The sequence below is a fragment of the Xenopus tropicalis genome, chromosome 3 (genome assembly GCF_000004195.4).
Source record: "Xenopus tropicalis strain Nigerian chromosome 3, UCB_Xtro_10.0, whole genome shotgun sequence".
Taxonomy (NCBI): Eukaryota; Metazoa; Chordata; class Amphibia; order Anura; family Pipidae; genus Xenopus; species Xenopus tropicalis.
The window spans coordinates 59,331,816-59,358,672 of NC_030679.2; the positions used below are offsets into that span (position 1 = coordinate 59,331,816).

Genomic DNA, 26,857 nt, shown 5'->3' on the forward strand with positions numbered 1-26,857 from the left:
CTTTTATGTGTTTATATTCATATTGACTGTCTCCTGTAGAGTAAATTCTACTTCAGGGGGAGTTTAATTAAAGGTCGAAAGAGTATAGGCTCTTAGTCACATTTGGTTGGATGAATATTTCAAACAATGCGAGTGTTACAGTGTGTTACCGTTATATTTAAGTGCACAGAACTAAGTGACTTTCTCTTCTGATACTTACTAAAATGCCTTATTCTGTATGGGTTAGGAAGTGCCATTTTTGCTTAGTGGGTTAGTGTTAGTACTTGAGGGACCTTTCACGACACTCACAATAACCGAAACAGAGTTATGAACCACCTTATCCAATCACTGAATAAAGAAATGTTTAATCACACAATATATATTTGGTCCTTTTCTTTGCTTCTAAAACCATAATTCTCTACTCCTCGCGTCTGGGTTCTAGGTTTATCCCACAGATATTCACTTGGGTTAAGGTCAGGATTCTGTGCAGACTGTTCAAGTTCTTTAACTCCCATCCCAGCAACCAAATTTGGTATGGACTTTGCTTTGTACATAGGGACATTATAGTGCTGTAACAGGCAAGTGCCTTCCCCCACATTGTTGCCAGGAAGAATGATATTGTAAAGAATGTCATTGTATGATGGAAAGGCGCCAGTGGCAGCAACAATGGGTGTCTTAAATCGCCAATTCCAATAGAATACTTGTGACCATAATGTGTAACTGCATATCTAATGTATCTAGCAGGTCTAAACTGCAGGAGCATCATATGGCATTTTTAACTGGTCTCCTGCCAAAATATAAGCTGATAGTTTAAGTCCCTTAAACTAGGTTAATGCATTTATAGTTGCATTAATTAAATAAGAATTTGGACAAATAATTAACTTATATAGACTAACAAATCCCCCCGTTGTAGGTAAGGATTTTTTTTCCCCTTTATCGCCTAAAAAATTATTATTTAGTTACATAGTAAAGGTCATTATTCCGAATTATAAAGTTGTATCAGAATCTGACAATTTCATAGGGTCTACTGAATATTGCAAGTATTCACTTGCAGGGTCTACTGGTACTGCCTCCAAGATGAATATTAATCTTGAATAAATATCAGATTAATTTCAGCACTGCCATGCAGCCATTTTTTAAAAATATACTGATTTACAGAAAGCATTGGTTGAACTGCATTGTCCAATGTGTAGACAACACAGGACCAAACAATGACTAGGGTATTCCCATGGCAAATCAATGAGAAACTTACTAGTGCTCATGCTTTGGGCCATGGTTGCGGAACGATTTATATTTTAAATATTGTTAGGCTTAATCTTAATATCATCTTTGTCCTCCACCTGAATCCAGCATATCTGCTCTTTGCTTTCTGACCTAAAGGCTAATGTTGAAAAGCTTCTACATACTGCAATTCATTCTATAAAATGCCCCCTGCAGTGCTAGGCTTGGCTGCACTGGGGGCTCCCTCCCAGTAGAGCTAGCCTAGCACAGGCAGGGACACTTTTTTTTTTTTGTTCTTTAAAAACTTGTTTCCCACAACCAGAGTGCTGGCTCTATTAGCCCGCACCTCCTGGGGGGGGGGCAGTGACAGGTACACTTTAATACATTTTCTTATATATAGAAAAATGCATACCCCCTCCACCATATTTATATTTTTGAACAACACGTTAATTTATGTTTACCTTAAAATCTAGCAATTTTTCCCAAAAGTAAATGTCTATTTAGTCTCATAATATACCATTAACATTCATTAATCATTTTTAGCCTTGCAGGGAAGAGCATACTATATCTTATATTAAATAACCAGAATTCCTGTTTTACTTCAGTAAAAGTGTTTCCGCTGGAAAAAGGAGAGCAGTTAGGTTTAATAAACACTTTACAGTTCCCACATAACATTGGTCTCTTTTCCCAGACCTTATATCTGCTTAATTTCTGTCTCTAAAATGTAAGGTTTTAGAAACATTGTTCTTAGAGGTACAACAAACTGTGGGGAAAAGTTTTTATTATCCAGGTTTGCTGCGGTTAGCCTGCCACTTACATAATTGTGTAATTTGGGCTGCAAGTGGTAAACATGGGTATTTAAAGTTGGTAATGCGCTACTTAACATTGGAGAGTATAACTCTAAAGGTTCCTATATCCTGCCTTAAGTATATATACACCTTTTTTTCCTCAATTTTGCAGGTAAAAGTTACTGCAAGATCAGTAGTAGAGCAATTTATGTGCTTTAACAGGTTATTTTTTTTTCTATCAGAAATTGCACTACTTATGGTAGTGATTCAGGGTGTGCTTCCAAGCATCAAAGACAGATTGTCAAACCAATGTTTCCTGCATCAACTGATGATGGAACCTGGAATAAATCTCCAGATCCCATAGATATCTGTCCAGGCTCATAAACCCAGTGTAACACTTGTGCGTTCCTGTGAACAGGTAGCTAGAACAGAGCCGTCCAACCTCTCTAGTACTGAGGGCAGGAATATTTGTGGCCTACATGGCGGAGGGCTGATAATGGAAGCCAGTTTTGACCACTCCCCTTTTTTAAACAGCACCTATCTCAAACCACACCCATGTTATCACAGGAGCTTTACTTGTCACGAGCTACTAAACACCAGAAAATACCCTGCCATAGACAATACTGAGAATTTCCTCTGCTGAAACACACGTGTAGAGTCAGTTATCAGTAAATGATCAGCATTGCCTCTTTCTGTAACCATGACAAGTAGATGCTACTAGTAACTCCACGTGTCTTCACCCATAAGACCATACCCACATTAATGGTGGTAGTGCAGCAAAAACCCAAATGGTTGGTGCTCACTGCAGGATATCTCCTTTCATATGTAATTTTTATGTCATTAAGATCATACCCTTAAATCCATTTACCTCCCCTGTAGATAGCACAGCAACCCCCAGTCGGACAGCACTGAGCAAGAAGATTGACCAGCATGTTATTTACCTTTGCATCACCATTTTTGCCCCACATATTTCAATAACAAAGGAAACCAAGGCCCTGTCCTTACATTCCATAGATCAGGGATCCCCAACCTTTTTTTTTCTTTTCTACACGTGAGCCACACTCAGATATAAAAAGTGTTGGTGAGCCTCACAAGCATGAAAAAGTTCTTTGTGGATGTCAAATAAGGGCTGTGATAGCCCCATTTGGACTGCTGGCATGGAGGAGGCTCTGCTTGAAGTAACTTGCTCCAAGCCAGAAATTTAAAAATGGGCACCTACTTTGAGGCCACTGGGAGCAACAGCAGAAGGGATGGTGAGCAACATGTTGCTGAGAAACCACTGGTTGGGGATCACTGACATAGATAATACCCCCTTCCTTTCTTGCAGTTGGAGTCAGGATATTAATGTTTTAGCATCATGAGAACCCAATGTCACTTCTTTACAGCAGGTCTTAGTTTACAATATTCCCAAGGAGGCAGAATTTATATTTTAAACACTGCTATTCTTGATCTTACTGCCAGTAACCTTCCCTCTTCCACTCCACCTATTGATAAATCACTGGGAGACTCTGAGAGAGATGTTTTTAATGTCTGCTTTAAATATCTTTTAAAACCACTTTGGCCTTTTTTAAAGAAGTTTTAAAAGGCATTTATGAATGACATCTGAGGTCCAAGATTTTAAAGGAAAAAATAAAACCCACATGTTGCATAAATGGCAAGATAGCATCCTGTATTGTATCAGCATATTAGTGGTTTATAGAAAGTCTGCTGTGTGTCAAGCATAACTGTATATCAGCAACTGAGCATATGTAGTAAGGCCACGAAGAACAAAGTGGGTTCGCTGATTAAAGCCAAGCAGTGCCAAAACTGTGAAAACATTGAGATCCATAGCTAGTTGCATAATAGTAGCTTCCAAGTTAGTCTAACAACTAGAAAGCTATAGAAAATTTGGTTGTATGGACCAATTCCAAACCGTCTCAACATTGCAACAGTTTAATAGCAAAGCAGCAATAGAGTCATGGAGAATCAGGCACAACAAGGACCAAGGCATTGGGTAAATAGGATTTGATACTCTGCTTATGTTGGTAATAATTGTATAATTACCGAAACAGCAACAAATTAGGTTAAGCATGACAGTTCACTGAAGTATCCTTATTCATTGGCAACCTTCATATTATTAGGAATATTAAGGCCCTGCATAACTTACTATAAGGGGCAGATTTATCAAAGTGTGAAATTAAAGCTCCCACCAGTAAAATTCTACTGTTCTCTATTCATTACTATGGGATTTTTAGAGACATGGAGTTAACCACCTGATAAATATGTCTCTAAAAATCCAATAGAAGTAAATAGAGAGCAGTGGAATTTTACCATGGTGAGCTCTAATAAATTTGCTCCTAAGTGTTTGTTTCACTGGTAATTAAAGGTTGTTGAAATGACTACCTGTTACCAGCTGCTGTAACTTGATTACAGCTGTTGCTGGACTAATGGTTTATTGTGGAAGCTGATGGATGCTGGAAGCCGAGAAGTGAACTTCAAGTGCCCGGATCCAAACACCAGTTCCTTTGTGCCCTTTGGGTACACAAGTCAGGACACCAGATAGCATGGATAAGAGCAACCAGGAGTCATGCATGCAATCACACATGATATCCCAACATGCCTCCCCTAATTCTACAGCAATAAGTATAAAAAAAAAAAAAGTGTTCAAACATTTGGACTCTGTTACAGGAAAACATTTTTTTATTGAAAGCTGACATGACACATTCATTTTACATACATGTACACTTCTTCAAATACATATTCTGGAAATTGCACATTGTTACATCTACCACAGCTGTGTTTTCCATTTGAGAAATGCCGCCTCTGTTTCTAGTAAAACGTATTTTTAGGAATATAGTGCAAATAACAAGTTGAATAATAGAATGTATTTTGCATTGACTGCTATAGGGCAAAGATATTCTGGTTTTAGGAAACTACTGAAGTCACAAACTTAGTATGATAAAATAAAACCTTAAAGGCAGTAGTTTTTATTTAACAATAAAATGTGATCTAAAGGCCTTGCTTTTAAAACGTTGAGTATTTTTATTGCAATAGTGTATTACACGTGTTACTTTAGCTCTTTTAACCAAAGTTTGTCTGCCAGCTCTAAATAAACATTCTGTGTTGTGGCTCTATCACAAAATTGGATTGCAATACAGGTTTCTTAAACTGGAAATACATATCCTTTCTTAACAGAAACCAACAGGACTTTATGTTAATGCATATATAAGCTTATTCCACAAAGGCTTATAAACATTTTATTTTAATATTGTGTATAGGCATGCTTGTGGAGTAACCAATTTTCACCCCATCTTGCAGAGAAAATTAAATGTGCCTCCTCAAGTGTTTTCCATGAAGTTGCAGCAAAGTTGCGTTAGCTTAGGGATATCTGCTAAGTTGTAAAGGTGTTATAACTGTCCCAACTTTATTCTTCCCAAATTTACCTTCAGTTTTTGGATCAAACATATTGAGAACTCTGAACATATTTTTAAAGCATTGATTAACCCTCCCAATACAGTAATTCAATATTTTTTTTACTTCTTTTTCCATATGTTTTATATAGCATTTCTCATAAAGAAAAAAACAAACCCAATTTAAATACATGTATTTCTTGTGATCGATTTAACAGAACTAGCATGAGTAGGTTTGCTAGATAACAAATAATGTTTACTTGTTATCGTTAAGCTTAATGCTTTTCCATTCAAAAGAGCTCATAAAAAAAAACACTTAATGTGCTCCAAATTCCAAGGAACCAGCTTCCTACCATGACATGTTGAATGATTAAAGCTGGTGCAGCAACATCAAATTTAATAGTTGCCACTTACTCATGTTCAATTTTACTTGATTATTGGCTGTGCCTTTTTAGGATATGAATTACTTGATTTTGGGCCTTTGCCCAAAATTGGGTGTATTGGCTGTGTCAGTGGCAACTCAGTAAATATAAGAGCAATACACCAACACGTGTCAGGTATTTATTTGCTCTTCAAATGGTATACAGTAATACATTTTACCAAGACCAGTATTAATGCTAGTATTAACCACATAGTCCATCTATATATTGATTTCTATGCAGCAGCCAGTAAAATTGTGTGATCTTATTTGAACACTCAGTGGATTGAATTTTGAAAGTCACAAAGAATTATACTACTCATATGTTGTCATACTTGAAGCTGAATTTATCTACACTGATGGTTCAAGATTCAGAACAATGCATATGTAAAGCTGTTTCTCATTGAAATGCCTCATACTTATTGATTTATTTCCAAGATACTTGATAACTTGAAAGCATTTAAAGGGGAAGGAAAGGCTAAGTCACTTGGGGGTGCCAAAATGTTAGGCACCCCCAAGTGACTTAGATCGCTTACCTTGTACCCTGGGCTGGTGCCCCTGTTAGGAGAAAAGAGCACCAGCCCAGGGTACCTGTAGGAAGTGCTTCCTCCTTCCTTTTTCTTCTGCCTGCGAAATCCGTTGGCCGGCGCATGCGCAGTAGAGTAAAAAGCCGACTTTCTTGTTTAAGTTCGGCTTTTCACTCTACTGCGCATGCGTGCGCAAGCGAAAAGGAAGGAAGAAGCGCTCGCTGCTACCCCGGGCTGGTGCTGTTCTCTCCGTACAGGGGCACCAGCCCGGGGTAAAAGGTAAGCGATCTAAGTCACTTGGGGGTGCCTAACATTTTGGCACCCCCAAGTGACTTAGCCTTTCCTTCTCCTTTAAAAGTAATACATGTTAAAATTCTGGGTTACAAAAAATCCAAAATGCCATATTTTACCAGCAATTTTTAATAACAGATGTGGAGCTCAAAGGCAGTAACTATAATGTCTCAGATCACTATGCTGGCTTTTAATACCTTTAAGGAGGAAGTAAAATATTGCTTTTAAAGTGATGCTGAAACTTGATGAGATATATTGATATATATATATTTTGTATCTTATTAATCATTGTACAGGTGCACTAGGCCTTCCAATGAGGGGGATGAGCAACAATACTCCTCAATTAAACCGCAGCTTATCACAAGGCACTCAGTTACAAAACCATGTAACGCCTACTACAGGGGTACCAACAATGTCGCTTCATACACCGCCATCTCCAAACAGGTATGGAAAAATAAAACATGACTAGCAATAAAAAGAAAGTTATGATGAAAATGAAGTTACAGTTTGTGTTAGAAAAGCTCTTAACCAGTTTGCAGTTTAAAATAGTTAAGTGAAACGGCATAGGCATACATTTGTATTATAGGGATCTATTATATATTTTACAGTTAATCTTATTTTTTTTTTTTTTTTTTTTTTTTTTTAAAGCATCAGTTTGTGACATGAGAAGCCATGTACTTGGCAACTGTGAATATTTCCATGTTTTATGTGCATAGTTTATTAAAGAAAAATAAATGTGTAGAGCAATATTCTGGAATTATTTGTTCTCAACAATTTTTGAGTACATGTATTGTCTACAGGTATTTGCAGATACAGTATATATGTGTATATGTATGTGTATATATGTGTATATGTATATACATACAAACCAGTTTGGTTTGTCCCTGAGGAAGAGTACAGTTAGTACTCGAAACGTTGGATTTTTTTGAATAAAATGTTTTCACTTTATCGTTAAGTCCTTGTGTGTGCAGCTCTCTGTTCATATATTGCCTCATTTTAGCCAGCACCCACAATAAAGTACAGGATCAGTGGCCTGGGTGCAGTCCAAATCACAATTGCATAGATACTCGAACAGAAGGACCGCTTCACACAGGACTTATGAAGAAATGTAGTTTTATTCACGCATCACAAATGGAGACTGACGTTTCGGCCGGACTCCCAGCCTTTCTCAAAGTAACATATTGTGTAAACTGCACATCTAAATACATTTAGTGGCGGGAAACAAGGTGATGACGTAGGATGTGACGTGTATCAAGACGGACCAAATATGTGAAATATTCAAACATCAACACTTAAACTAAATAGACAAAATCAATGGACATAAACAAATGTGTAATGTACAAAAATCTCGTAGGTAGTTCTAACAGGGTTCTACTCTCTATATATATTCAATAGCACCCGTAATTCATACAAATATCTCGGTGGACCTTCATAAGTAACATCAGGCTGATCAGATCGACAGATTTAAGTCATATATTAGGCATATACAGAACTGTTTCTTAGTATAGTATCTATATATATGTACAGTGGCTTGCAAAAGTGTTCGGCCCCCTTGAACTTTTCCACATTTTGTCACATTACAGCCACAAACATGAATCAATTTTATTGGAATTCCACGTGAAAGACCAATACAAAGTGGTGTACACGTGAGAAGTGGAACGAAAATCATACATGATTCCAAACATTTTTTACAAATAAATAACTGCAAAGTGGGGTGTGCGTAATTATTCAGCCCCCTTTGGTCTGAGTGCAGTCAGTTGCCCATAGACATTGCGTGATGAGTGCTAATGACTAAACAGAGTGCCCCTGTGTGTAATCTAATGTCAGTACAAATACAGAGGCTCTGTAACGGCCTCAGAGGTTGTCTAAGAGAATATTGGGAGCAACAACATATGAAGTCCAAAGAACACACCAGACAGGTCAGGGATAAAGTTATTGAGAAATTTAAAGCAGGCTTAGGCTACAAAAAGATTTCCAAAGCTTTGAACATCCCACGGAGCACTGTTCAAGTGATCATTCAGAAATGGAAGGAGTATGGCACAACTGTAAACCTACCAAGACAAGGCCGTCCACCTAAACTCACAGGCTGAACAAGGAGAGCGCTGATCAGAAATGCAGCCAAGAGGCCCATGGTGACTCTGGACGAGCTGCAGAGATCTACAGCTCAGGTGGGGGAATCTGTCCATAGGACAACTATTAGTTGTGCACTGCACAAAGTTGGCCTTTATGGAAGAGTGGCAAGAAGAAAGCCATTGTTAATAGCAAACCATAAGAAGTACCGTTTGCAGTTTGCCACAAGCCATGTGGGGGACACAGCAAACATGTGGAAGAAGGTGCTCTGGTCAGATGAGACCAAAATGGAACTTTTTGGCCAAAATGCAAAACGCTATGTGTGGCAGAAAACTAACACTGCACATCACTCTGAACACACCATCCAAATATGGTGGTGGCAGCATCATGCTCTGGGGGGACTTCTCTTAAGCAGGGACAGGGAAGCTGCTCAGAGTTGATGGGAAGATGGATGGAGCCAAATACAGGGTAATCTTGGAAGAAAACCTCTTGGAGTCTGCAAAAGACTTGAGACTGGGGCGGAGGTTCACCTTCCAGCAGGACAACGACTCTAAACATAAAGCCAGGGCAACAATGGAATGGTTTAAAACAAAACATATCCATGTGTTAGAATGGCCCAGTCAAAGTCCAGATCTAAATTCAATGGAGAATCTGTGGCAAGATCTGAAAACTGCTGTTCACAAACGCTGTCCATCTAATCTGACTGAGCTGGAGCTGTTTTGCAAAGAAGAATGGGCAAGGATTTCAGTCTCTAGATGTGCAAAGCTGGTAGAGACATACCCTAAAAGACTGGCAGCTGTAATTGCAGCAAAAGGTGGTTCTACAAAGGATTGACTCAGGGGCCTGAATAATTACGCACACCCCACTTTGCAGTTATTTATTTGTAAAAAATGTTTGGAATCATGTATGATTTTCGTTCCACTTCTCACGTGTACACCACTTTGTATTGGTCTTTCACGTGGAATTCCAATAAAATTGATTCATGTCTGTGGCTGTAATGTGACAATGTGGAAAAGTTCAAGGGGGCCGAATACTTTTGCAAGCCACTGTATGTATATGTGTGTGTATATATATATGTATATATAACTCTGCACGTACTACTGCCAGCAACAAATAATTGAGTCCAGTTCACAGCACCTGTTTAAAATTAGGTCGCTAAAATTAAAATTTACATGTCAATTAATAGGTTGAAATATTCTGTGGATAAACTGGCAGTTACACAGCTTCTTTAGACAAAAAGGTTAAAGGGATACTGTCATAGTTTTTATGGTATACTTTTTTATTTCTAAATCACACTGTTTACATAGCAAAAAATTCACTTTACCATATAAAATTTTATTCTTGATCCAGCAAATGTATTTTTTTTTGTTGTAATATTGGTGTGTAGGCAGCCATCTTAGTGCTTTGTGCGTGAGCTTTCAGAAGGAGCCAGCGCTACACATTAGAACTGCTTTCATGTATCCTGTTGTTTCTCCTACTCCCATGTACTCCCATGTAAGCTGGACTTGGATCTCTTACTATTGGGTGCTGTTCTGATATCTACTGATATCTTGCTATCTTCCCATTTTTCTGCTGATCTACTGCATCACTCCAACTTGCATCAGAGCACAAGTCACATGGCTGTGGCACCCTGGGAAAGAAAAATATGGCTAGCCCCATGTGAAATTCCAAGATTAAATAAAATAAAAATCTGTTTGTCTTTTAAAAATGCAGGATTCTGCTGGAGAAGCTCTTGAGAAAAACTTGTTTCCCATGACAGTATTCTTTTAAACTTAAGTGTTTTTTTCAAATTTCAATATGTTAACTTGTGTAACAGGTTGTAGTACATAGGCAAAATTGCACCTGCCTTAAGAAATCATTTCCAGGATCATAATAAAGCAGGGTACTGACAAACCATTTGGATTTATTTTTATATGTATCCTGGTATTTATATAGTACCAACACATTTTCTCAGCACTTTACTGAGGTTATGCATAATTTGCATCAGTCCTGCCCCTAGGGAAGCTTACAGTCTAAGGTTGCTATCAGTTACACACCGTAGGTTAAATTTTAGCTGAATCCAGTTAACCTATCCTGTATGTTTTTGGAGCATGGAAGGAAACCCGACTACCCAGCACAAACCCATGCAGACAGACTCTTTGCAGTTGGGCCCCTGGCGAAATCGAAGATACCCACTGAGTCACTTTGCTGCCCACAGACTAGGGTATAAGTGGAAAGCAGGTCAATGATATTGTACAAGAGTTTTTCAAACATCGTATTAGAATTGGCCTGTGGTATAGCACTTGGACTTAAAGCACAACCTTAGACAATCACCTTCAGGCTGTATTAAACAGCATGAAAAGTACTGTAATTGGAAAATCACTCCAGCAGATCAGTCCCCATTACCTTCCTTGGGGAAATCACCTTTTACATCTTATTTACTAGTACTTTAGAAAATGAATACCCGTGTTAGTAAATAATCCATTTTATAATGGGGTAGATTGATGATCTATACCATTGTAAAGGTTTAAGATGCTGGCTAAATAAATGTGTTAAACCATGTTGTTGTTAATCCAGTAGATATAGGTCCCCAAATTAAATCTCATTTGTACTTCCTCGTGCCATCTGTGTTCAGTTCTTTCTAACTATCCTCATACCTTATTGGTCCTTCAAAACATGTGTGTAGAGGAATAATGTAGTTCTCAGTTAATTTGCTTATATGTTTAACTCCTCTATGAACTAAATACTGGCAGCAACTGGGAAAAAGGGAACTGAGCGTATATGCACAAATAATTACTATAAATAAACCAAGTAATGATCATAATAGAAAAAAATAGAACATATATTCAGGCAAGCTCTTTTCATTCAGTCATTTGCTAATTATAATAATAACCATGATAACAGTAATATTAACACTAGATATCACATACATATTAATGTTGAATACACTGCAGATATATTTCAGGCACATTTTAAAACATTACTGTCATTTAGTACTCAGTAGTTTGCAAGTTATCCTTTGTAACTTTCCTTTTCCTCATCTTTTCTCACTTTCCCTGGAAAATGACATTTCCAGCAGCTGGTGTTTGGTAGCTGCTAATGTTTTTTTAAAGATAAATGAAGTGTAAAAGGTAACAAACATAGCTTAGAAGAAATTTCTGTAAAGCTGCTTTAATATTGCATGGCTGGTCCTGGCTATTAAAAAAAAAAAATGTAAAAGTCAGCTCTCTATCAAGTACACTGTTTACATTTACATTTACATTTACTTACATTTTTCAGCCTGTACTATGCATTACCTGGCTAGGGATACCTTTGAGCAGTGAAGAGTTAAGTGACTTGCAAAGCATTCTTGTGCAGATTGACCTAAAGTGTGTGTTTATTAAGAGGCAAGCAGGCAATTATCCAGAAAAACACAACAAATTAATTTTGTATTATTTTCAAGAGAATTATGCGTATAAAATTATTTTTTGTCCCTTGATAAATATTAGGTTATTTACCCTAAAACAAATAGAAACTGAAAAAATAAGGAACCTTGTGGTTTAGCACAAAACACCTTTCACTTAATTAGTGTACTTTTGGGAGGGTGGTTTAAGTTTATGTGGGCATCTTTGGTGATGTGACCTCAAACAGCTGGAGTAGTGAGAATGCCCTGTCACAGTTGCAATGGTGAAATCACTTCTAGGGATTTAAAAATTCCCCATTGCTATTTTATGTGATATAGTTTCAGCAAAACATGATGTTTTGTGTGACTGTCTGTGCCTTCTAGTTGCAGAGCTAGAGACTGCTTTGAAAACAAAAAAAAACTCTACTCAGCCTTCTCTAAATCATTCAGTCTCAGATGCCACTTAGCCTTTTTTTAGCAAAAAGCACTACTTATGTTTAATACCTCTGTCCATGGTTTGCTGTGTTAGTGTTCCCAGGATCATCACCCCTGTGTGTGTCAGTGTTTCTTTTTTTTTTACTTCTGAAAGGCACATATCCCTGCTGCCTGAGGTGGCACTTTTTTCATTTAGTCATTACAGTAACAAGAGCTGTACCTGAGAGATTTTTTAAATCTAAACCTTCTAAAATTGCTGAAAAAGAGAAAAAACAATTACTAGTTCTGTAAAAAAAATCTGGTATTTTTGTGGTCAGTGCTAGTGTGATCTCTTCCTTCATAAAGCTTGAAGAGAAGCATTTTGTCATAAAAATGTCTTTGTTGAAATAAAATGAGCTCTTGCTTTATCCATTGCAAATTGCATTTGAGCATGTATTCTTATGTGTGTGGATATGTACATAAACAATGTATTTGAGTAATGATTACATTCTGTGCCTTACTTTGCCATGATTTTTTTTCTAGGGGTATTTTGCCGATGAATCCCAGGAATATGATGAACCACTCCCAAGTTGGACAGGGCATTGGAATTCCTAGCAGGTCGAATAACATGAGCAGTTCAGGGTTAGGCAGTCCTAACAGAAGCTCACCCAGCATAATATGTATGCCAAAGCAACCACCATCCCGGCAGCCTTTTACTGTGAACAGGTGAGACATGGTGGCCTAAATGAATGAAACTTTATATCTTGCATGTTTGTAGAATTGTTCTATGTTTTTATAGTTGCCACAGGGAACAGTTTTTACACGTTTACTTAAACATCATTGTCAGGAGAGACTCCCCAGAGTAACTGCTGATGCTAGCCCTTTTAGGCAGTTCTCACAGGCCCCAATTGAGGGTGATTTCAGGCGTTTTGGGACTGCATGCATTTGGGAACACAGCAGGCAAAATGGTCATGTTCTCCCTTTGTGTCATTATCCTAATTAAGCAAGACACAGATAAAATCACATGGCTGAGAGACAGCAGATATCCATACTCATAGTATCTGTCCATTTATATCCAGTATAAATACATTTAAAGCAACTGGACTTGTTTAGTAATCATTGAAGACGTTTCACTACTCATCCGAGCAGCTTCTTCAGTTCAACTGACTGGTATGGGAAGTCCTCAGCATATATACTCTTCCACTAATCCAATCACAATGGCACTTTGTAACTCTTCAGAAAGGTGACATCTGAAACTCACAGAGGTGTGAATGCTGTGGTGTTACTTTGAAAGGATTACCAAAGTATCATGCAACTCTTCAAACAGGTGTTACTTTTTGGAGTTGCATGAATGGATGTGTGAAGAGTTCTGAAACTGCCGGGGTACAGATGTTAGAACAGCATTGTATGTAGCAGACAGATGGTGTCGAAGTCCCCCGCCTCTGTTAAGGGATGGTTTCTCCACTTTGACACGAATGGCCTCTTTTACACCTCTTTAGCAACGTCCGAATTTTGGACAAAGAAGACCGCTGGTTTGAAAGAGGTGTAAAAGAGGCCATTCATGTCAAAGTGGAGAAACCATCCCTTAACAGAGGCGGGGGACTTCGACACCATCTGTCTGCTACATACAATGCTGTTCTAACATCTGTACCCCGGCAGTTTCAGAACTCTTCACACATCCATTCATGCAACTCCAAAAAGTAACACCTGTTTGAAGAGTTGCATGATACTTTGGTAATCCTTTCAAAGTAACACCACAGCATTCACACCTCTGTGAGTTTCAGATGTCACCTTTCTGAAGAGTTACAAAGTGCCATTGTGATTGGATTAGTGGAAGAGTATATATGCTGAGGACTTCCCATACCAGTCAGTTGAACTGAAGAAGCTGCTCGGATGAGTAGTGAAACGTCTTCAATGATTACTAAACAAGTCCAGTTGCTTTAAATGTATTTATACTAGATATACCATGACCTGGATGAATGAAAATCTTCATAGACATATCTGTCCATTTATATTACAAAATAGCTTGCAAAAAATTGCTGTTAGCCCCCAGCAGAGGTGCTGGCTTACAGAGCTTACACTGTTTATGGGGAAAAACAATTGTAAACTGAAAGATGCTTTGATTTACTGTATGTATTTTAAAAATTACAAACAAAGATACAAACATTGGGTTCCTTTAATAGTTTTTAAATAGTTTTCTGGTTCATAACACTGTTGGCAGCAAAAAAACAAAAATGTATATTTTGAATTCTGTTGAAAGAGAAAAAAGTTGTTCTTTGTTATAATATTTAACACAGTAATCACAGTGAGGTTTGTGTACAATTATCCAAAATGAAGTATTTTAAAGAAAAAAAAAACACACAGAAGTATTTCTTTAGAAGAATAATACAAAAAAATGTGTTATTGCTGTTAGTCCCTAAACTCACCACTCTGTTTCTTTGATCCCACAGCATGTCTGGGTTTGGAATGAGCAGGAATCAGGCTTTTGGTTTGAACAATTCCTTATCGAATAACATATTTAATGGAACAGGTATGTTATCTTTTAGACAAACTTTTCATTTTTTTTTTTTTTTTTTTTTTTTACAGTTTAATGTAATACACTATATTAAGTTTTCCCCCATTTAGTAACCCATAGCAACCAATCAGGTGTTTGTTTTAAAACGCTGAACATTAAATGCTACCCGTTAATCAGTGCTGTGGGTACTAGACAAGTAGTAAAGTTACAACTGGGATAAGCATGTGCTGTGTCAAGTAATTTAGTCCAGGAACAGATGTTTTATTTTACTGAAGGAAAAGTTGCAGTCACTCTATAAACACCAGTTGTTAATTCTTATTGTAAATGGAATAGACTTCCCTGTGGCCCTCTGAGATTTCTGTAAGCTGCTGTCTCTCTTTAGTGCAGACTAGCAAAACGTGCTTAATTCCATAACAGTTTGCCATGAGGCAGCTGATGCCTATTTAGTATGTGCCATGGAGCAGCTGTTTTTTATTCAGTAGAATGGAAATCTACCGGGAGTGGTGTTATAATCGCCATGGTGTTTTCTCTCTTTCATTCTGTCTCTTTTTCTCTCTCTATATAGGATAAAGGTCCGAGGTGAGGACCGATATACACATATATATATATAAATATATATAAACAATTGCTGTTTTCTTTTAGATGGAAGTGAAAATGTGACTGGACTGGACCTCTCAGATTTTCCAGCATTAGCAGATAGAAATCGAAGGGAAGGTAGCGGCAACCCTACTCCGTTAATAAATCCATTAGCCGGAAGGGCTCCTTACGGTGAGACTTTTATGTTTGAAAAGGACCAGTAACAAGAAAAAATTAAAATTCTATATATTGTTATACATTATACCTGTCAGACAGCTGGATGTTATTTTATTTCAATGTGGAGAATTTTCCAAATCCTTTTTACTGCATGCAGTGTGCATTGATCAGTAAGGATTTTGAATAGCATTAGAATGTATACAGCACAGCTCAGAAACAATGCTGTGCACCAATACTCATTGGAAATGATAGCTTAAAGCAATACTGTAGTTTCTAGTGAATTGACACAGGTACCAGCTTTGATAAACCATCCTGCCAGTTTGATGAGTCCAAAACAAATCAAACAGTAGTGGATCCTTCTGGATTCCCTCAGTATTTAATAAATCAGTTTCACTATTCCAACTAGTTTATAACATGCTATTGAAAGTGCAACTCCACACTGTTTCACTGCAATAAAGTTAGAGTACAGGGTGGTGTGACTGTTAAGGTACAGTGTGTTTAAATGTGTAAAAAGTCTTAAAATGTGATACTTAAAAACCCAATTAATATGACTATTTTTGTGTACTTTGATGGAACAATACTATATATTATTGTTTGTGTAGTATTAGAGGTGCTGTTCTAATAATGTAGTATTACACAACAGACTATATGGTGTCTTTACGTAAAAGCTGATATATAAAAGAACATTTTTTTTATGCCCACTGTAAACTATAAACACTTAATTTAAGGTAAAAATGACCTGATCTACAAATAATGTTGCTTACATCACTAGTATGCACAGATTTCCCCCCCAAAAAAATAAATGGTTCTTTTCTATGTTTATATATGCTATTTGAATCATACTCTTTATCATTGAAGCATATGAGATGTGTTTTCAAATTTTAGACTGTGTTCCTTCAGTTTTCTTGTAGTTTAACATGTTTGTTGCTATTATGTCTTAGGCCTGGGTGCAGAGACACACAGCAGATATTGGCAAACAAACGCAACATTTTAGAGCTGATACCTGTCGCGTGTGCCTGCAGCCGGGCCAACCCCATGGTTCCAGGTGCAGGAAAAGTAAAAGGCTGATGATAGGGTAGGGACTGATTCCCAGACTGCTTATTTCTGCCTGCCAAAAATCAGCCTTATACTTTTAAATTATTTTTGTACTAGGGGACTTGTGTTATCTGACTAGTTTGTGGGTTGATACTGGTAAAGGCTGGCCTTTTTGGAATTTAAACTTAGCTTCAGGTGATGTTCTCTGGCTTTCAAGCAATTCCCAACTATCACAGTAGGATTCAGCAATGGGCAGTAGTTTTCTAGGTGTTAAAAGCAAAGCAGACAAAACCTGGCACATAGGCCTTTCGGGGAATGGTCAATAAAAACGAAACCTATTGTTATTTATCTTTTGCAGTTGGAATGGTTACAAAACCAGCAAGTGAGCAGTCTCAAGACTTCTCAATACATAACGAGGATTTCCCTGCATTACCGGGTTCCAGCTATAAAGATCCAACATCAAGCAATGATGATAGCAAATCTGTAAGTACATTTATTAGCTGCAAGTAGTTATCAGTATATTTCAACTGTTTTACAATTCTACTATTTGTTTTCTTTCGTAACAAAACAATGTATCTCTAGACTTGAAACCAGGTAAATGATTACCTCTAACAATATATATTTTTTGAGGTTGATATTACATATCCTCATTAGATTTCTTTTTTGTAATTAACATTTCTCTGCATTTGTGGTATTTATCCCAAAACCCATTATCTATAAAGCTCTGATTTATGGGAATGTCATCTCCCATACAGTCAAAAGCAATTCCAGTTGTTTTAAATTATTTCATTTTACACTGTAATGATAAACTGTACCTTGTAGTTGATCTTAAAATTCGACATCCTCTCCTGCCGAGCAAGATCAAAACAAATCAGTCCACTAAGAAGTTTCTACAATGAAATATTCTTTATCTAAAAAGATAACAGGCTGTAGCTGGTGCAAGGGAAAGGTTGGTGTATATTTACTGGACTGGTGATTTGTTTTTACCTTGCTCTAAGTGGAATGTATCTTTAGTTTTTAATTTATCAATGAAAATTGATATAAAAAGAACACACACATACAGTATTTCCTAACATGCCTGAATCACAGAATTGATTGATTTGGAAACATTGAGCATATCAGCTGCATTTAAAGAGCATTGATAGCCAGTTTGTTTTGGATGCACATTATAGTGCTTATTTTATTATGAATAAAACCAAACCTATATATTTGCTTTGTATAGAATTTAAATACACCAGGAAAGTCTGCCTCAAGTACAGATGGGCCCAAATTCCCTGGAGACAAAAGTTCCACAACGCAAAACAACAACCAGCAGAAAAAAGGCATTCAGGTTTTGCCAGATGGTAAGTATTGTGTAACCTGTATTAAGTAAATTTATTTTATAATCACTTTGGAGCACTCATTTTTTTTTCATGTTTTTGTCAAGGGCGAGTTACCAACATTCCTCAAGGCATGGTAACAGATCAGTTTGGCATGATTGGCTTGTTAACATTCATCAGGGCAGCAGAAACAGATCCAGGAATGGTACATCTTGCATTAGGAAATGACTTGACAACACTAGGCCTCAATCTGAATTCTCCTGAGTAAGTGACACCAATGAGTACAGATTTCTGTAGCTGTCATCAAAGTTGTCATGCTGAATAAAGTTGTGTTAGCATCGTATTCACTGATAACCCTGTAATGTATGATCTAGTGTTTTGAAGACTGCATTCCCTGTCTTGTGTTATGATTGTGATTCTAAATACCTGCATAGCATGGCAGTAGACTTGCAGGACAAGAAGATCCTCTAGATATGAAAAGACTATTAATATCCTTACTAGGGAAGCCGTGAGAGGCTTTAACCGAACTAACTAGAAAGGTGAGCAATCAGCTTGAAGCACCTTTCTAATTTGTTCACCTGCTGTTCTATTCCTACAATCCTATTCCTTACAATGCTTAGATGCATGGTCTGAAGGCAGCCATACATGGGCCCAACCTATACAGTATATGATTGATTGGCCTGTTGACTTAAGAGCTCTTACTGTTCAACCAATCACAATGTTGTATTGTCTGTTGTTTTTATTAATAGTTTTTCTGTTTGCTTGTTTTTTTTCCCCTCAGTGAAGCATGTTTCTTTAGCTGCAGAACAGGAATACATTGCACACTGTTTTTAGATCTATGCTTAAACTAAATGTCAGTCTTGCAGATATTGTTATTATATCCCTCCCTGTATTAGTATCTTTCAGCCAATATTATCAGCTACAGTAAAAGTGAGACTGTGTTAAAGGAGAAGGAAAGGCTAATAAAGAGTTAATCTCAAGCTGCAGGCATACCTTCAGTTCTCTCAATAGTGCCCTTAAGTCTCCCCATATTTCTCCTGTTCAGATGATCAGAAGCCTATAGGAAAAAAAAATGCTGAGCTCTGTGTAAAAAAAAAGTTCCCATAATGCCTTGCTCCTGCACCAAGACCAAGACTAGTGTACATGCTCAGTTAGTAAGACTATGAGGAAGCTTCCTGCTGATTGGCTCAGATCGCACTTTCCTATGAGGGGGAGGGAGTTCTTAGCATTCTTGAGGGAGGGGGGAGCAGGAGAGAGAAGAGAGCTTGCGTGTATCTGGCAGAGGAAGTGCATCATCTTTCCAACTGCATTTCAGTTGTAAACTGAAGTGTTCTACATTGTATTTTAGATTGCATAAGGCATTTTTAATGACAGTTTATTTATTTGTAAGCATGTTTAGTTTTTAATTAAAGAGGGATATTTTTTCTTATGTAGTGAGTTGATTGAACAAAATATACCATAGAATGAAGATGTGATAAATGAAGTCTGTGGAAGTGTTAGGCTGTCAAAAATATCTCTTGTAGGGCGTAATTCTGCTTGCAGGTAGGGTTGGCACTTTTTCTGTAATGAGAGCCAGTATTTCTAATTTTTCTTCAATATTTATAACACTGGCGTCTACCATGGTTTTAACTGGCGGGACTCAAACAATAATGACCAAGTGGCACTGCTAAAACTATGGCAGGCCAACTATTGAAAAAAAGGTTTAAACACTTCTTCATTTAATACATCAAATTAGTGGCATTCCCTCACCTCCCTATTTAGTTAGCCTGTTAACGAATTCCCTGTTTTTTTAATAATATTGTTATCCCACATTTCTATAGCACCATTATATATAGCACAACTATACAGACAAACCATACAGTCATATAAATTCATAACCATAAGGTTCCTACTGTAGGTAAATAAATAAGTACCCAACAGGGTCACTTTTATCAGGAGCTAGTTAATCTGCCTGTATGTTTTTAATTCTCAGTGTGGCATTGGGATTGAGACTGAATGGGAACTAATCAAAAACACTTATACTGTGTCTCCTTTTTTACCATAAAGGGGACTGCAAATCTCAGGAGGGGGTTGGAAAAATATAAACAAACCATGACCAACCCGAAATGATTTATTTAATGAATCAAAGTGTACTTGTTTTTTTTGGGGGGGATTATAGAGGCTACGGTGTGTCATAAATGGGAGAAATCGCTATGACTTTTTCATATAGAATTCTGGTTACCATATTTCTAGGGTATATTTTACAGATGCAAAAAAATTTACCTGTCTTTACAACATTTGCATGGGTTTATAGCGTAAACCTTATTTTTTGAACAAACACCTCAAGTTTATTTGTTTTAATTTTGCACCCAGAAATCTATATCCAAAATTTGCGTCACCGTGGGCATCTTCACCCTGTCGGCCTCAAGACATTGGTATGATTAAAATAAAATTAAAAAAAAGTTATTCACTTGCATGTATAATAAAAAAATTGCAGGATTTCTACATTTCTAATAAATGTTTTTATTCCCATGTGTTCAGATTTCCATGTCCCCTCGGAGTATTTAACAAATATTCATATTAGGGACAAGGTCAGTATTGTTTCATGCTCTATTACATTTTAATGCATTTCAATATACATGCATAACTGAAAGATCATATCTGTTTTTTTAGTATTAAGTGACAAGTTGAAAAGCACTTCCTTCATTGTTTTGATCCGCTATCAGGACACCTTTTATCCAAAAAGCTTTGAATTTCGGAAAAGCTATCTTCCATAGACTCCATTTTAAGCAAATAATTCACATTTTTTAAAAAAGATTTCCTTCTCTGTAATAATAAAACAGTACCTTGGACTTGATTCAAACTAAGATATCATCCATATACATCCTTATTGGAGGCAAAATAGTCTTGTTGGTTATAATTAATGTTTAAATTATCTTTTTCCAAGGTCCTTATATGAAAAACCCCAGGTCCCAAGCATTCTGGATAACAGGTCCCATACCTACATGCATACAGAGAGAAGTTTGAGTATATAGAGCTGTCATTTCAAGAGCAAAGCTGATTTATTTATTCATAGTCATATTCATGTGTAGCTTAATAGCAAATGCACCATAAGGGCTTCTGCTCTCTTTGACATGGTTTAAGGGGAAGGTTAGGGAAACAAATTTGGTTTTCCAAGTACATAACTGATGCTGAGTAGTGTGGTTTTGAAAGGTTTTAGTAAAGGTCAAAATGTATACTGCCTTTTGCAGGAAGTGTGTTTAAAGGGCATAGGCTATGAAAGAAGTTTGAGCTCTTTGTTAGGACAATACCTACATAGCTGCCCTGTCCAAAAATAGTTTCAGTGGAGAAGGTTCAGCATCAGTATAAGCTTAGATAGAATGCCACTGTAATGGCTTGAATAACTATATATTCAATTTTTTTTTTATACAGCTGGCTGCAATAAAACTTGGCCGATATGGAGAAGACCTACTTTTCTATCTCTATTACATGAATGGAGGAGATGTTTTACAACTTTTAGCCGCAGTGGAGCTGTAAGTATTCTGCTTTTAACTTTTATTTTACAAATGAATAGTGCCATGCTAAATATATGTGACATTTCATACTGATAATTTGTAGTGTGTGGGCAAAGTTATTGCCCCAAAACCTTCATGTTTTTGTTAATTATCTTAAGTCAGGTGAACAATTCCCATTGTCTGTTACAGGATCCCACTTCAATTGTCAGGATATTGTTGCTAATTTTTTTCCCCACAGAAAAAGCCTTATGCTGCATTAGCCAACAATATTATAGGAAAAAGTTTTTATGTCCCTGTTGCTTTTGCTATAGTTTAGCCATCAAGTCATATTTATATATTTTTTAACCTTCAACTTAGTTTCAACAGAGACTGGAGATACCACAAAGAAGAGCGAGTATGGATTACCAGAGCACCTGGAATGGAACCAACCATGAAGACCAACACATATGAGAGGGGAACATATTACTTCTTTGACTGTCTTAACTGGAGGAAAGTAGCTAAGGTATACATTTGTGATTGTGTTGAGCTTTTGGAAAGGTCAGGTCCTAGTGGCATCGTAGTCAGCCAAAATATATTTTTACATAATTTACAGGCCTCCTTTTATGCAAACTGTTTCTAGGGTTCCTTGCTGTAGAAAACTTGCTTTCTCAAATGAACATGAAAGGTACAAATTTATCAAGTTTCTGCCCATCCAGGTTTCTTCTTGAATTCACTCAAGTTTCCTGCAAAATGTTGCTGTGGCTTGCTGCTGATTTTATTTACACCTGCTGGTAATATCTAATTAACATAAACATAAATATAGCTTCCTTTTCTAGAAGCATTGGGAATATATTTCATTCTGTTTTCATTATATCATTTGTCTGGTGTCTGTAGCAGGTAATTTCTTTGCAGACTGGTGAGATGGGAAAATATAAGGGATGTACTAGAGTCATACATATTCTTATTTTTACATTTCCATGAATCATGCACGTATGACTGCCTCTGATGACTATTGTGTAAGATGTGAGTGGCAGATACCAGAGTTGGTTATTTCAACTGACCGTCATGTATGTAAAGTTCTTCTCTTGCCAAATAAGGGGATATTTGCCAGATTTAGCCACACATATGCTATTCTTTGTAAATGAAGGAAGGGTGCTGCCTGTTAGAACTGTGCAGGTACCTCCTGGTATCATGGAGCCACTCATATATAAGTTAACATGTTCAAAATAACTATACACATTATATACGCAAAATTAGGAATTTATTGTCAGAGTATATTTGATTAGCTATAAATATCAGTGTGCTAAAGAATACTTATAGTGAGCCCATAGTAGATCCCCTTTTTTCTGCAAACCCTTGCATTGTTATAGTCATTTCTATAAATATACTCCAGTATGTCAAAAAAAAAAAAAAAAGGTTACTTCCTTAGACATTTTAGAACAGTGGTACAGCATCAGGTGTTGTCAGGTGATTCTCACCTGATAAGGTACAATGGAGGTCGGTTGCAGGTGTTTTAGCCCTACGTGTTTGGAATACTAAGGAATGCACTGAGCAAAAGAGAAAATCAAGCAGTGTCTCATTGCCCTTAAGGTCTTAGATAGACCTGGAGGAGGAGTCTGCATCAAGAGAATGCATATGAGATGGTATATATGGTCTGTCTACTGCCTAGGTAAGCCTAGTGCCTCAATTATATTTCAGTGTATATTTTTATGGTTGAAGGATATGTAAATCGAAAAATTATTTTTTTTCTTAATGATAAAAAAAAATGTAATTCTAAGCAGCTTTCCAATGTACTGTTTTATTAAACATTTTTAGTGGTTTGTAAGTTTTGTAAATGTATTTGCTGTTGAAAACAGTAGTTTTCCTATCTCTCTGCTTTCCCGCTTTTCACAGGTCTGTTATTCAGCTGTCCTTTGCTACTTTTTCTTAAGTAAAAACACCAGGGCACCTTGTCCTGCTTAAATTAGAACCTAAAGTAATAATTTCTTTTTATGTATTAGAACACCTACAGTAGATAATGTCATTATACTATTCCCTTCTTTACAAAAGACTTTGCCCTTTCCTACAGAGCTGCTTGTTTAAAAATGAATTCAAAATATCTTTATTTGTATGGTGACAAGAAGGGAAAACTCTCTTGCCAGTTGCCTTTGGTTGATAAATCAAATATACTTAATAAGGCCAAATGATTTAATGCAGTGCATAATAATTTCAAGGTAAACTTCATACAATTTTACCATAGTGCAAATGTAATAAGTCTTCAGGCAGCTTCCTAAAATCATTTCCACAATTAGGTTAAGAAAATATCATGCAGACACAGTTAAACATCAAAAACAACTAAAGAGAAATTGAGTTTGGATTCCTCTTAATGACCAAATAAATGTCACAGCCTGATTAGTGACCCGGTGGAATTGCAGAAATAGCCATGAATGTAATTTCTTGCTGTGCTCTACTGGTGGTTAGTCTAGATTCTTAGGAACATTAAGCTTTATTAGGAATCCTTGAGAGGGGAAATGGCTCAGTAATCATTTTTAATTTAAAAAAAACTAAAGTTTGCATTTATTGTTTTCATATTGCATCATATAGAAATCTATTGATTGAATAAAAGTCTGACAGAGATTTGTGATATTCTCTGAATCCATTGGTTTTTGTCAGTGGTTCTGCCATAGCACAGTGGTGTTATCCAAATCTGTTTATTCATTGTATTCTGTTTGTTTATGTATCAGTTTGGGTCTTGACTCAAAAAGGCAATGGTCTTTCAAAAGCAGACTGTAAGCTTTTTTGGGCCAGCCCCCTTTAACTCCCTCTTTTGTATGTTTGTGTTCATTGTATGCTGCCTGTCCTTCAGAGCTGCATGCTTGTTAATAATAATAATATCCTATCACAGATATATTGTTTAGAACCATTCCCAAAAATGATAAAATGCTCATTGTTTTTGTTATTAAAGGGGCAGTATATCCCCTTTTCAACATGAATGCAATTAATAGGTGTTTTAAAAGAAGAAAGAAAGCTCCAATCACTGGGGGTTCCAAAATGTTAGGCTCCAGCTCAGGATACATGCAGGCGAGCAATCCTCTTGCACTGGCTGTCTTTGCACTGGCTGCACATGCGCAGTAGAGTGTAAAGCTGAACAAAAAAGTTGTCTTTTTCACCTCTACTGCACATGCGTGTGCCCAGAATAACAGTGAAACAAGAAGAAAGGTCGCTTGCCTGCATGTACCCCAAGCTGGTGTGGATTAGATCTTATGCATAGGGATAACACCTGCATCCTGTGTTCATTTTGGAATTCAACCATTTTTCATTTAGTTGGTTCTCATTTGAACAAATCCTTGGTGCTTAGCTGGAATAGTCATGCATTTTTGAAATACTCAGATTAGGGTTTAGGTTCAGGTTACTATTCAGCCATACTTGTTTTAGAGTATTTGGTTTAATCCAAAAGGTAGAATTTTGTACAACCATAATAGTGAACTTGGAAAATCTCAAGAGTATCTTGAATGCCTTAAAATAAAAATGTTTGACATGGAGTCAGTAGGAAGATATTAGAAACAGTTGTAGATACAAATGAATTAACATTGGCAGAAAAGTATTATAAAGTGCTAGTGTATCAGAAGCTGAGGAAGCAGTTTGGTTTTAGCTTGCAGTGAGCCATACCATCACCAGCAAATCACTATTTAGTTTTTACAGATCTAGTACTGTAAGATTTATGAGAGCAAACTTTGTTGGTAACCAAACTGGGCACTCTTCATTCTACTATATAAATAAATATATGAATTATAATTAAGTGGACTTTCAGCTTCTGTGTAAACATGATTGATTAACATTAAATGTTTTAATCTGATTTATCACAGGAGTTCCATTTGGAATATGACAAGCTAGAAGAAAGGCCCCAACTGCCATCCACCTTCAATTACAATCCTGCTCAGCAAGCCTTCTAAAGACTTCCCAGTTCATGGGGTATGGCTGTCTCAGCACAATACTCAGCATAACTGCAGAACTGATGTGGCTCAGGCATTCTGGTTTTAATTCCTTGAGGATCTGGCAATTGTCTCATGCAAAGGGATCATCACTTGAGGTCCTGCCTTACTAATTATGTGCTGCCCAACAACTGTAATTGTAATTTGTTTCTTTAGTTTGAGCAGGGTCTGGATTTTTTTTTCTCTTGTTTGTTTTCCTTTAATGCCAGCAGACAGACCTTGGTCTGGACACAAACACATACACACAAATACACAGTACACTGACAACGTTTACGACTTAATTTCCAAATTGTACAAAGGAAGAGAGGAAAAAAAAAAGACAAGTTTAGACAGCAAAGTTTGCATTGTTCATTGTAGCACTATTGGTAATAAAAGAAACACATGTTTGTGCATTTTTATGTGAAGATCCTTCTCGTATTTCATTTGGAAAGATGGGCAAGGTCAGCTTCCTTCATTTTACTCCCCATTATCTTTTGAAAGGCAATTTTAGCCACGTGAGGCCCCTTCACTTCCAGAGGGTTCTGCATTGGATTGCAGTGCAAGGCTCTACAGGCCCCTCTGGTAGGGAAAGTGCTGACACGACAAAATTTGACTGTTTAGGAGAAAGATATTGCTGCAACCTTTGGACAATTTCCAGAGTTGTGTATTACTGAGCTTCATCTTTCCAGAATGAGCAAAACACTGTCCAGTCTTTGTTACGATTTTGTAATAAATGTGTACATTTTTTTTAAATTTTTGGACATCACATGAATAAAGGTATGTATGTACGAATGTGTATATATTATATATATGACACCTATTTTGGAAATGTTTGCCCTGCTGTACCTCATTTTTAGGAGGTGTGCATGGATGCAATATATGAAAATGGGACATTCTGGAACTGCTGGTCAGGGGACTCCTTTGTCGCCCTGTGCACTAAAGGGCCAGATTTTCAGCAGCCAAGGACATCCATACCCAAGTGAACGTGATGGGACTTAAGGAAGTGAACTGAGACAATTCACTCTGGCTGTTTGAACAGCAGCGTTTCATAGGAAGACAAAAAAGATCAATCTTGTATTTTCTGACCACATAAAGGCTTCTTCTCTTTGTAATAAAGTAGAAAAGCTCTCCTCACTGCGGTGTTGACTTTGATTTTGAGATTGTGAAATCACTTTGCCAAAATATCACATTCATTTAATTTAACTGACATGCTCATTTGGATGTGCTGGGATATTTTTATATAGTTAGGGATCTCAACATACAGCTCTCCTGCAACTGCTAAATTACACTCCCTAGCCGCACTGGTGGCGGAATGGTAGATCGGCAATAAGAGAAGATGTTTAAAATCCTAATC

General features: G+C 36.9%; 1 protein-coding gene across 2 annotated transcripts in view; it reads left to right on the forward strand.

The window, feature by feature from the left end:
• Positions 1-26,637, forward strand: part of cnot2 (CCR4-NOT transcription complex subunit 2) — a 48,478-nt gene extending 21,841 nt beyond the window's left edge. The window contains exons 4-15 of one of the 2 annotated variants that reach the window (XM_012958512.3): positions 6,910-7,057; positions 13,002-13,184; positions 14,909-14,988; positions 15,616-15,741; positions 17,120-17,244; positions 17,984-18,104; positions 18,188-18,344; positions 20,433-20,494; positions 20,601-20,650; positions 21,492-21,592; positions 21,932-22,076; positions 25,399-26,637. In XM_012958512.3, coding sequence (XP_012813966.1) covers positions 6,910-7,057; positions 13,002-13,184; positions 14,909-14,988; positions 15,616-15,741; positions 17,120-17,244; positions 17,984-18,104; positions 18,188-18,344; positions 20,433-20,494; positions 20,601-20,650; positions 21,492-21,592; positions 21,932-22,076; positions 25,399-25,485 — 1,385 coding nt within the window. In that variant the 3' untranslated portion in view covers positions 25,486-26,637. The remainder of the gene's footprint in view (positions 1-6,909; positions 7,058-13,001; positions 13,185-14,908; positions 14,989-15,615; positions 15,742-17,119; positions 17,245-17,983; positions 18,105-18,187; positions 18,345-20,432; positions 20,495-20,600; positions 20,651-21,491; positions 21,593-21,931; positions 22,077-25,398) is intronic. The other variant, NM_001113129.1, reaches the window with a different exon arrangement.
• The last annotated feature ends 220 nt before the right edge of the window (positions 26,638-26,857 follow it).